The 12,302-nt window shown below is 39.1% G+C and overlaps 1 protein-coding gene across 1 annotated transcript; it reads right to left on the reverse strand.

Annotated features, from left to right (window-relative positions):
- Positions 1 to 415: 415 nt before the first annotated feature.
- Positions 416 to 10,154, reverse strand: LOC116264050 (sucrose synthase 4-like). The gene is made up of 16 exons (XM_031643968.2): positions 9,997 to 10,154; positions 7,069 to 7,219; positions 6,546 to 6,675; positions 6,311 to 6,462; positions 5,827 to 6,019; positions 5,348 to 5,466; positions 4,918 to 5,134; positions 4,635 to 4,730; positions 4,334 to 4,507; positions 4,109 to 4,225; positions 3,810 to 3,976; positions 3,182 to 3,406; positions 2,261 to 2,582; positions 1,696 to 1,940; positions 920 to 1,058; positions 416 to 703 (listed from the first exon to the last, which is right to left on the reverse strand). The coding sequence occupies exons 2-16, from the start codon at positions 7,164 to 7,166 to the stop codon at positions 677 to 679; spliced, it is 2,421 nt and encodes an 806-aa protein (XP_031499828.1). The 5' UTR covers positions 7,167 to 7,219; positions 9,997 to 10,154; the 3' UTR covers positions 416 to 676.
- Positions 10,155 to 12,302: the final 2,148 nt, after the last annotated feature.

Consider the following 12,302-nt stretch of genomic DNA (forward strand, 5'->3'; position numbering starts at 1 on the left):
GGAGAAGTTGAGTAAACATGGTTGCCTCTTATATATTAGAAACTTTCGTGAGGTAAAACTCACCAGAGGCACCCAACTCGATACTGCATCAATTGCAGGTCGTGCTATTCCTGAATAGCTTGTTTTTTTCTGAATAGACCTGGGTAATCCCCGAGTAGGTGTCTTCATGGATAAAATACCGAGTCCAATTTAATTAGATATAGAAGCACCTTGCCAAGCTTGAGCCTGACTGGCGACGATCTCATCCGCATCAGTCAGTGATTTGCTTAAGGAGTTAATATCGGAAGCACTACGACCAGGCTACTTGCGTTGCGTCAGATGCAGGTCTAAGGGGCCATATTGGGGCGCCCATAAGCCGATCAAAACAAATAAGAAAGACCAACTGCAGATTTTTTTTTCTTAACCAAGACTATAATTTCTGAAGCCATGTTGGTAACATTTCATAAACTTGCATCAACGAGGAACACGTCAAAATTGAGACAGCCAAATCATAAACCAACAAAAAAGTACCATTCTCAAAGAAAACCATTGCAAATTTTCAGTGAGACGACTTATTCAAGCAACAATGGCAAAAGGGAAAAAAAGCAAAAAAGCGCAGCTCTTGACAAGAATGCAGCTTCACATCATGGCTCCAAATGCATGTGCAGAATCACAAAATTGCCCCCACGTAATCCCCTCACTGCGAAAGTGGTACAGCCTTGGCCTGCGAAGGGAAAGGCAGGTCGTTAGCCAAGTAAAGATATTAAGCACCATAATCTTCGCAAAAGCTACAGGAACCTGATTTCATACTACCGGCAAACAAAGTTTTGGCAACAGATTTTATTAAGTCAGACCATCAGACTCGGTTAAACGCACTTAGAGAACCAAACCTACCTAGGACTTCAACCTCCACGGGAGATTAGAGGGTAAGAAAACTTACAAGGTCACGGTATTTGAGGATGTAAAACATCTCAAGGTAGCGCCGAGTCTCGCGCCTCTCCAATTTGGAGACATATTTCCAGAATCCATAGACACCCGCAAGTGTCATCAACTTCTCAGAGTAGATCTTCCATGTGTAGCTGCAAACGGATTCACAGAGCTTTATTAGGAAAACAACTATTTATCAAAACCATTGTAGAAAGACACTATAAGCAGGATGGGCACTGAGTAGGCAAATAAAAGTTCTTAGATAGGAACAACGTTTAACAAAACCATGTTAAATTTTTAAACGATACAAAACAGAGACAACTTGATTAAAAATTTTCAGCTTTTCAGCAGCAGGAAAGCAGGCTTTAATATTTATAAAATTTAATCGAACCCAGAATTTCAAGAGACCTTTAAACCAGCATGCTCACAAGATGGTTCAAGAGCTGAAAACAAAAGAGGGGATGCCGAGTAAAATTCAAATAATATACTAAGTCACAATTAACTAAGAACGACATTGCAGAATTCTGGTGCGGTTGGGCAACAGAAGGATGTAAGAAAGAGGGTCATATACAAAATAAAACTGAAGTCCAGCCATACCAAAGCTTGAACCCCGAAAGGTTTAACCATATAGTAGTTCAACCTGACCTTGTTGTGGCGTACTTATTATAGCTCAAAGACAGAATCCTAATGAACTAGGACCAGAGCGTTGTCGAAGTGACAAGAAAGAAGCCGTAAAATAAGAACTATATGTCAAACTAAATGGCAAATTTTTAAGGGACAATTACTTACCATTCATAGATACGCTGCAATCCTCCCTGAGAAATTGCATCCCAGTGGCCAGGATCTACCTTACATCTTTCAAAGAAGTCTGCAATGAGGTCAGCAGCCTTATCTCCTTGGTAAGGATCAATATGGAACCCAGATACACCATGCACTATGATCTCAGCTGGTCCTCCATTGCAGGTGGCAATTGTTGGCAGACCACAAGTCATGGCTTCCACAACCGTAAGCCCAAAGGCTTCATAAAATGCAGGCTGGAAAGCAAAAGAAATAATCTATTAGACGACCAAAATCCTATAGGACCATAATATCATTGCTGGTGTGACTTTGTTGTTCACTCTCCAAAAGGCCTTCTTGTCTTTATTGAACAAAAATGAGGAAGCATCAGGATTTCAGTTTGGCCGACACAGAAACGTACTGCTAAACCCTAATTCTCAAAGATTAACATAAGTTACACAACACCTTCATTGTTGAGAAAAAGGTACTGCATAAAATATCAATGAATTGTGAATTTACTTTACTAATAATAACCCACTTGTGAGAATTTTGCATTTAGGTATAGGCAAGCACGTACCTGAATGAATGCACCATGCGTATCTGCAATGTACCGGTAAAGCTCACCGTTGCGGACCCGGTTCTTCTGAGAAACAATCCATCGGAACTGGCCCTTTAAGTTGTACTTTTTGATAAAACCATGCATTTTCTCGATCTCAGCAATTTCCTCCCTATCACTGGACTTGCTGACATCATGGTAGCCAGCAACTACAACAAGGTTTACCAATTTCCGCAGCCTCTCATTCCTTCCATACCACTCAACTAGACCAGTGATGTTTTTAACACGATCAAGCCTTGCCATGGTGAATATAATTGGTTTGGTCTTATCATCCAGCGTGCCTCTGCAGAAAGAATAGCCAAACTCAGTTGAGAAGTTGGCCTACATACAGTTTAGTCCCATAATGAATAACTTAAGACACCAAGTTGTCAAGGAGACAAGTTCAACCAGGTTGTTTATGAAGAGGACAAGCAATCAATTAGTTGAACAAGCTAGCCGAAGTTGCAAAAGGTTCTAAACAGAGATTGTGAAAAGGAAAAAAAAAAACATTGGCTTCATACTAGTTCAGTAGTCCTGTATTACGTATTGATCTTACGAACAAGACAAGCCAATCAGTTAGTTGAATAAAGCAAAGTTGCAAAAGGTTATAAAGAGACATTGTGATAAAAAAAAAAACATTGGGTTTACACTAGTTCAGACTTCAGTGGTCCTGTATTTACATATTGATGGACAAGGCAAACCAATCAGTTTGTTGAACAAGCTAGCCAAAGTTGCAAAAGGTTTAAACCGAGATTGTGAAAAAAAAAAAAAAGAACAGTTGGGTATACACTTGTTCAGTAGTCCTGCATTTACGTATTGGTCTTATGAAACATGTGCACACACAGAAAGTGAAATTAGAAAAAGAAAAGGCAACTGCAGCAAACAGGGAAGTTAAGGACTTACATGTGCTCATCATTCTGCTCAGGGTTGTACAACAATTCTTCAATTGCTGGGTGGAAAGAAGTGAGTCTTCTCTCTTTCTCACTATATGGGAAATAGATATTCATATCTGCACCTGGAGAGACAATGTTGAACTTTGGGTCGAATGGATCAATACCATGAACAGCACGGTAGAGCCCAGGCATGGTGAAGGCAGTGTGGCTTTCATACTGGCCAACAGTGTCCTTGCTGAGAAAAGGAAGAGATACTTGTCAAACAAGGAATGCACATGAAAGAAAACACTAATCTGACATGTCAAAAGAATATTATTCAACAAGTGGATAATTGCAACATAGCATTGGAGAAAGCTATCTTGTAGTAAATAGCTAAAGTCTTTATCTCAGGCTTAAAGGTGTTCCCAAAATGTGTTTGATTCACTTTACTATTGAAAATCATGTTTCAAATCAGAAGAAAATTACCAAAACAAAAACAGGCACGTCATTATTTCCACTCCATGGATACAAAAATAGTACAACTGCAATCTTGAACAAGCATGCATCTATTGCCGTAAATACTTGTTTTATGCATGTAGAACAAAGAAAACACAAACAGGTAATCCAATAGATCTGAGAGTGAATCTATGAGTAGTTACCTTCCAGCAATCTCCTGGAATGTACTGGTAATAATAAAATCAGCGAAGTTCATGGCAATAAGGTCAGCTGTAAATTGGCAAGAGAAATGGTATTTTTCATCAAGCTTCTTCCAGTAGATATCAGAATCTGGATATTTTGTTTTCTCAAGTGCATGGGCAATGGTGCACTGCACATGAAAAAAATAGAAAAGTAAGAAAAGGGGAATGCAGATAAAACACGGGAAATCACTCTCAAAGATATACAATCTCGTCTACAAAATGGGAATAGACATGAAAAGGACCAAGACAGTTGGACAAACCTGTGTAACCCCCAACTTGTTAGCTAATAAAGTAGCAACAAGATTTCCATCACTGTAATTTCCAATGATCAAATCTGGGGTTCCCTGCATCTCTGCAGTAATTTCACCGGCAGCATCCTGAATACAGTGGACAAATAGAGTCATAAGATTGCTGGAGATTTTACAGGAAAAAATATGTCCCAAAAATGCCACAAGAGAATAATTATGCATCAACAAATCATGTACCTCTGCAAATGTCTCCAAGTAAGGCCACACATCAAAACGTGATATCCATTGTGGGAGGATACCCTTTTCACTTCTGAAGGGAACTCGCAAAATGCTTGTATGTTCAGTTCCACTAATGCGCTCCAAACGTTGGTTGCAGGTATTGCCCACTGCATCGGGGATTAACCGAGTGACCTATGTTCGACAAAACACACAAATATTGCCTTACATAGATGGTCATGGTAGTGAAAGAATAGCAAATAAGATTCAACAATATGGAAAATTAAGAAAAGAGCAGAGTTTAACAAAGAGAGAAAGATACCACAAGAATACGAGGGGTAATATCCAGGCCTTGTTGCTTTATCCTCAGGAGCATCTCAGCTTCCAAAGCACGCACTTGATCCAAAATGTACACAATCTAAATGTAAACCATATACAAAAGATATTAGAGTATGAATCCTTTGGTGCCAAAAGATGACCATTACAAAGGAAAATAAGAATTGATACTGGCAGAGATGACATCTTTGGATTATATTCAGTCCAGCAGTACTGACACAGAAAGAAAAGCAAGAACATGAGGACTATCTTGTAAGCTGAAAAATTACCTGGCCACCAGTGTCAGGAAGTCCAAGAACATTGGCTTGACCAAAGTATCCATGAGGAGAAAGGATAACAACATTGAAGACCATGGGGATTTTTCCAAGGAATTTCTCAAGTGTAGAAGGATCGGGTGCCTGTAGAATGTCAAGAAGCAGATGAATCAATTCCTTAACACGCTCGGCACAGTCTCCCCAGCCTCTCTCCAAGCCCATTTCTTGGAACCTGCAAAGATATAAAAGTAGGAAATCATTTTGAGATATTCACATGCCACTGAAAAGGTTTCGGACAAAACAAATAGAAAATTGTGCAGATGTTAGGTAGAACACTGAAGGTGCTTTTAAATGGATTGCATGATCAGTCAAAGGCTCGCATTAAGCTATTGGATCTTCAAAACACAAGCATAGACCTCTTAACACATTTGAACTAGATATATACTTGTGCTCAAATTCTGAATAAGGTGTGTCGCCAGGAAGAGTTGACAGATGCTTCTCTGCCTTGGCAAGAACAGATTGCAGATCACGGCGGTTGCGAATCCTATCATTTAGCATCATGTTCTGCATACCAATCACAAGCCAAGAGATTATCAGAACTTAAATCATGAAATGCTTGCAAGCATACGTCATGACTAGCAAAGTGATAGATCATGGTTTATGAAAGCCATTCAGCTTGATAAAAAGCTGAAAAGGTAGTTGATATTTGACATCCCAATGTCTCATTTATATCAAGTATGTTGAGTTGAGACTTGAGAGTGTCGTCATTGTTGATTCAAACTCTTGCAAGTTGCTGCGATGGGTGCTTTATGCACTTCGAGGAAGCAGCAAGAGAGAATGAGCTTGAAGAGAAACATATGACTTTGAGTCTGGAGGAAGGAGAACAAAAAGAGCACATCCAAAACTGCTATATAGAAAACTTACGCTTCCTTTGTAGTTATGTGTTCGAAGAAAATCAACCAAAGGCTGCATGCTATCCCTGTCATGGAACATTCTCGAGGAAAGGTGCCTGTTGAGGAACTGAACTCCTTTTCCAATGAATGAGGATTGGCTCGGGCGGGGAAATGATGCATTGAAAGGCTCAAAGTCGAGCTCAAGGAGATAACTATCCTGGGAACTGCAACACAAAACACAAAAAAAGGATAGGTCTACTTAAGCCATACAACTTAAATTCATGAAATACAAAAGAAGAAGCAATGAATTTGCATTGCATTCCCCTCACATGTGTGTTTTTATTAGTCCTAAATGGTTCTTTCGGTAGCATTTTCCCACTGCTTCAGGATGCACAAATATACCCCAAAGATAAAGTTTCAGCAAGACCACCTACAGTCGACTAAGAATATAAAAAGGGCAAATGACCCTTGTCGTGTAACCACAGATAATGGACTGAACCAAAGAAAAAAGGTACCTTCCATCAACAAGCGCTTCCTTGAACTTCAAATATTCAGGAACACTAAGTTGTTCAACAACAAGTTCGTGAACGTTAACCCGAACGTACTCCCAGACTCCAGGCCTTGGACGCACAGCTAATGCAACCCATGGTGGCACAACTATGGCTTCCTGGAGAAAATTCATGATAAGTTAAAGATGTACTAACAAAATGATAAGACTAGAAATTAACTTAGCAAATCTCAGATGCACACCTGTGTAGACCTCAAGACTTCTCCAAAAAGACCCTCATTGAGCTTTTTCCTCTCTTCCTCTTCAATTACCCTTTCAAATTCTGCCAATAATTGATGGGGCTGCAGGATGCCCTTGCCTTGCTCCACAAAGCTGGGAAACGAAACACACATGATCCAGTGAGGACGTTGAAATAGAAACTTAGCTAACGACCATAAAGTGAAAAGCAAAAAAAGGAATCGATCAATCTGGAAAGTTTATGCTTGAAAATGAGCACGAAATATTTCCCAAGGAACAAATTTAGTTTGAATAAAGTGGGCAAGCCCATCAAAAAAAGAAGAGAAAACTTCTCTGGAAGTCTGTGAAAGTAACCCCCGAACCAGGACCAATATATGCTTTTAAAACTATATTTCATATACATGAGTAGAAACGAACCATAATGCTTATAGAACTAAGCAAAGATCGGTCATGGGTGATCTAAACGCAAGGAAAATATAGTAGCAAACAGTCTACAAATAAATGATCACGTTAGGAAAACGATCTAACCTGGACAGAAGAGAAACCAATTCATTCCGGTGAGCAGAAAGAGTGTCCTCAACACGCTCCCGCATGCTGAGGACGCGAGTCAGTGATCGGGTCGCCATAGATGATCGAGTCCTTTAAGAAAACCAACGATCCTAACAGTGAAAAATGGAACCTGCAATAAATGTTTGAAGAATGATCAAGTTCTAATTCTGAACATCTATTTGGATATATACGTCTCAAAGTGTAAATCCCAGGCCTCATCCGCATCACACAGTAAAAGCAATAGATCAGTATAGGCGACAAAAACTGAACTTGTTCAAAGCCAACAAGCAGATCCAACAGCAACAGCCAAGATGAAAGTTTCTACAAATTGTAACCGGTTGTGAGAAAAAAAGAAACTAGATCCTACGGCGTAAAGATATTATCTTACGCTTCAGGCATCAACCTAAACCAGGAAATGGGAACTTTGGGAATAAATCACAAACAGGACATTCCACTAGAAACCAGATTTCTGTGGCAACATAAGACGCTCACAAAATGCATTTCCTTGTTCAATTGTGGAAGTAAAAAGGTGATGACATTTTCAAACTAACAGCAATAAATGGCGAAAACCATAACATTTTCTAGTACGAAGGAAGAAAATATCAACGCTCTTCCATAGGAAAGCGGTAAGTGAAACTAACCTACACGCATAAAAAGCCATATCTTACAGTATTAGCTTGAAAGATAAACAGAAGGAACACCAAAACGTTTCCTTATTCAATTGTGGAAGTAAAAAGGTGATGAGATTTTCAAACTACAGCAAGAATGGCGAAAAACTTAAGATTTTCTAGTATGAAGGAAGAAAACATCAACGCTCTTCCGTAGGGAAGGTGGTAAGTGAAACTAACCTAAAAGCATAAAAACCCATATCTTACAGTGTTAGCTCGAAAGATACGTACGTCAGTTTCAATTACCACCTTTCCTATGGGAGAGCGTTGATATTTTCTTCCTTCATACTAGAAAATCTAAAGTTTTTCGCCATTCTTGCTGTAGTTTGAAAATCTTATCACCTTTTAAATTCCACAATCTCATCACCTACCACCTTTCCTATGGAAGAGCGTTGATATTTCCTACTTCACTTGATTGAAAAAGCCTCTTCAAAGGAACAAAGTCTAAATAAGATACAACAGCATTTCAAGTTGAGCAGAAGAATGATCTTTATAAGCACTTGCTCTCATAATGAAAGGCGGAGACAGGTTCCTAACAAAGAAAAGAGAAGACGCCACGGTTTCAGTTATAGAGAGAACAGAGTTCAGAGTAAACTTTTCTTTCTACTTTTTTCCCTCGTTTCCAACCAAAAGGGGACTGAAGTTTCCTCCACTGAAACGGTTAACATGAGAAAACAACTGACATTTTGATGCATAATAAGTTAGTGGAAAAACACTCAAAATGCATGTCACTTGGATCAAATCGGCATGGCAAATACTAAATAGCCAGAAAGTGCTGACAAACCAAATTTATTTGCAGAAACCGCGGTTTTTCTGGCTCCTAAGTTAGGACAAAACGAACTAGAATAAACTTCTTCAACAACCGCACCGTATAATACATTTCACTTCAGAACGAGATTAAGAAAACTTCGGATGCAGAATATGATTCCCCATGAAACATTTCAACATGTTGCATGAGATCCGAAAGTTTCAGATCACAGAACACGTTTCTAAGAAAAAAAATGCCGATTTCCGAGAACAAAATGAGACAGTTATTGGAAAGGAAATTCCGTGATAAATGGTAAATCGAGTTCTTTAGACTAAGGTACCCTTTTCTACCAAAGCAGTCAAGATTTTCACAGGAAAGGTACATCAGATCTGACTGTTAGAAACCACATTCATCATTTTCTCAGCAGATGGCAGCAATGACGCAATTTCAGCACATGATCTACACTTAATAATCCGCTGTGAGATAATATGAAACATGATTTACTCCTTCGAGAAAAAATAAGAAGAAACGTTTTGCCAAATAAACCAAAATAACATCTAATTTCCCAAGCAGTTCGATATATTTTACCGTCTTACATGGAGAAATTAGCAGAATTTTGCACCGTAGCAGCCATAAACACAGATAAATCTCTTTGAAGAGGTTCAAAATTTTAACGATCCAGCAAGATGAGATTTTTCTCAAATAAATCCAAGTTTAAAAGTATAACTGCATTTCTTACTCTAAGTCGTGATCCTCTGAGGTTTTAAAGCATGCTTTGTGCAGATCCGGAGTATACAGATCCGTCAAAGTAAAATCTGTTTATTGTACTCGATTTGATTTTAAGCTACCACAGGGAAGAACTTTACATTTTGTTTTCGATCCTTGAGAACACGGGGAAAAAAAAAATCTTCTCTTCCTGCGATACTTGATATCCATCCGCAAGATTTTTTATTTTTTATTTTTGAGATCAATCAGAGCGCAAAATTTTAGTTAAACCAGGAACTTTTCGTCGCCCTATAGCGAATTGAGAACTCCAACCAGAAGCTACTTTCCAAAATATTTTCCCAGAAACACAAACATCAGAAATCCAAACACAGTCCCACCATAATCAGGGCTCTGCCACAGATCGAAATCAAAACAGGTTCCTTCAAAACCAACATTTTACTTTCTCAAACCATTAACTCAGAAACTTTACGAACATTGTACTGCATTTTAAACCAGATTCGCGCCAAAAACCGTATCATCCACTCGTTCCACGAAACCCTTCGATTCTGATTATAAACTCGAAGGTAAGTCAAAGAATGTCCCTCCGTCCCTCACCCGTCGGGTTGGATCCATAACCCTTCCGGAGATGAATGTCGAGCCACTCAAACGTAAAGAGAATTGAAATAGCAAAGTAGATGCGGCAGGCTGCGAGCAACCTGTTGGCCGCCACCCTAAAACCCTAAACCCCATCCCGGCACAGTAACGAGAATGAAAGCCGAAATTTACCTCAAATCGGACGCCGGAGAACCTCGCACTCTCTCCCGCAAGGAAGAGAGAAAGAAGGAAACAAAAGGAAAAACGAAGAAACGGAACGAACGTAAAATAAACGCACTAAACGTAGTACGGGGAAGCAAAGGAACCAAAGGCGATGGAGGAGAAGAGGGGAAGGAGGTGGCCTTATATAAGCAAACCTCCCCCCTCACCACCTCCAGCCATGATCGTGCTGTCATCGATTTCGTCGTACAGAAAGCGACTCCGGTTTCGTAAGCGGTTTCCGGTTTTCCACCCTCCTCCCGCAAGATCCCGGTATTCAAATCCCGTCTTCCGCCATTGCCATATACTGCCGCTACCTCGGTGCGCCATCTTCTAGTACAAAACAAAATCGTTCTTTTCTTGCAACTACCTAAAACTGAAGCCCATCTGACTTTCTTGACAAATTGTAGATCTTACGAGCTTCTCCCTGGAATACCCTTCCCTCGGGTCTCCAAGTATGCGGCTTGATGTTGAGATTCAAATCGAAGTCATCTAACCATCTACGTGTCTTTGCATTCGTCTTTTTTTTGTCTTTAATTTCTTTCAGTCGTTAATCTTTATTTTACAAGAGAGGCGAAGCACGCGCGCAGTGTATTGTGCCTACGTGAGCACTGCAAGAAAGACCATAACACCCTCAATTGCCGCCATTTAATCAACGCTTCATGGTTCGGGGCTGGGCGTGTGCCATTTCAAGCGTCCCTTATCCAATCGAGTTTTTGGACCTTGTTTATGAACAATGGATTTAGATCTATATGATGAGACCTGGATCTCATCATCAATGACATTTTCCTCTGGTTTGGTAAGTTGGCAATTACATGACATCTTCACCCTAAAAAGATAATCGTTCAGCTGTACAAAATGGGATTGAGCTGAACTTGTCTTCAATTTAGAGTTCGCTCTTTTGAGTAGGAGCAGCTGGAGGAGTTAATGAGTTGCTCCCCAGAAGGTGAGATCGAGGGCCATCATGTCTTTACCGAAGACGGCACAAGCAAATGTTTCCCTTCGGGAGCGCAATTTGGTATACACTCGATCCGCCGACTTCACAACAGGAAAATTGAAAAAGCGATCCAAACAAAACTTCTAATTGCTTGTTTTATTCGTGTTTGAATTCCGCACCGAGACAAGTTAGTCTCGAGCCTCAATCCTTCAAAGAAGCCCCGGTTTTTGACCTCGATTAGGAGGAAGACAAGACAACGCCGATTTGAGAAACCCGCCCAATTAAAACCAACTTTGCATCTTCCGTGTTTGAAAGAACCAAAATGGCAATAACGGGCTTGAAGCATACTGGATCAGCTCTAATTTGTGAAACATACTTTCATTGATTTGGTGCAATTAACATAATTTCTCTTCGATGGCAAACTTTCATTATATTTTTTATGTTCCCGCAGCAAACATACACACATCGAATATGTAAAATATTGTTTTGTAAGTTTAAGGTCGTTAGAAGCATGTGATTCTGACATGTTATGAATCTTGAATTTTGCTTCCCATTTTTTTTTTTAAAAAAAAAAATCAATAGTTTATAATGTACTAAAAATACGTGACGTCAAAAAGACACATTTTTTTACAAACAAAAAAAACCATGATTCATGTCAAATAAATTATGCTGAATAAGTTTATTAACGTTTATGTATAAGTTTACTATTGTACAACAACGTGGTTATATCGTTTATACAAAACAAGCAGAGTTCAGTTATTAGACTACCATGCTGTCTTGGTAGAGGTGTGCTTTGATGCTACGTCATGTTAACAAAGTATTTCAGGAAGAGGTAGCCGAATATCTAAGAAGGTTCACCTCCATCTGCACTGAACTCAAGTTCCTTATATACATAACTATAACTTTGATATCTCTTTCAATTTCCTTAAATAAATACTTGAAATATATATATATAAAAAATCTTGAAAGGCCTTATACAGCAATAACCTCGCATCATCTAGAGAAAAAAAGAAAAAACGAAACCAGAGCCTACACCAGTCAACAAAAGACAACTAAAGACCGAACTAAAATATAAAAGAATGAAATAAGAGGATAGGAAGAAGAAGAATAAGCGGGCTCGAAGTGTTTATCACATAGCTAATTTTCATATAATTGGAAAGACATAATAGCGTTACACTTTCATTTCAGGTAAGGAGAGATTCCAAAAGATATTATTCTCATAGAAATCATCGCGAACGGAATGCACTATTAGAGCAAAAACGACATAAGAACATAACAAGAACAACCTAACGTGAAATAAAGGTAAAATATTTTTAAAAAAATGAAAAATTTTAAAAAAATG

Source organism: Nymphaea colorata, chromosome 11, assembly GCF_008831285.2.
Source record: "Nymphaea colorata isolate Beijing-Zhang1983 chromosome 11, ASM883128v2, whole genome shotgun sequence".
Lineage (NCBI taxonomy): Eukaryota > Viridiplantae > Streptophyta > Magnoliopsida > Nymphaeales > Nymphaeaceae > Nymphaea > Nymphaea colorata.

Bases quoted from the DNA above. Each gene is read 5' to 3' on its own strand.
- LOC116264050 (XM_031643968.2), bottom strand. From the start codon at position 7,166: ATGGCGACCCGATCACTGACTCGCGTCCTCAGCATGCGGGAGCGTGTT. The intron at 6,463-6,545 runs GTGTGCATCTGA...AATTTTCTCCAG, and splicing joins AAGTCTTGAGGTCTACACAG to GAAGCCATAGTTGTGCCACC. The intron at 4,508-4,634 runs GTATCTTTCTCT...TGTCGAACATAG, and splicing joins TTACCCCTCGTATTCTTGTG to GTCACTCGGTTAATCCCCGA.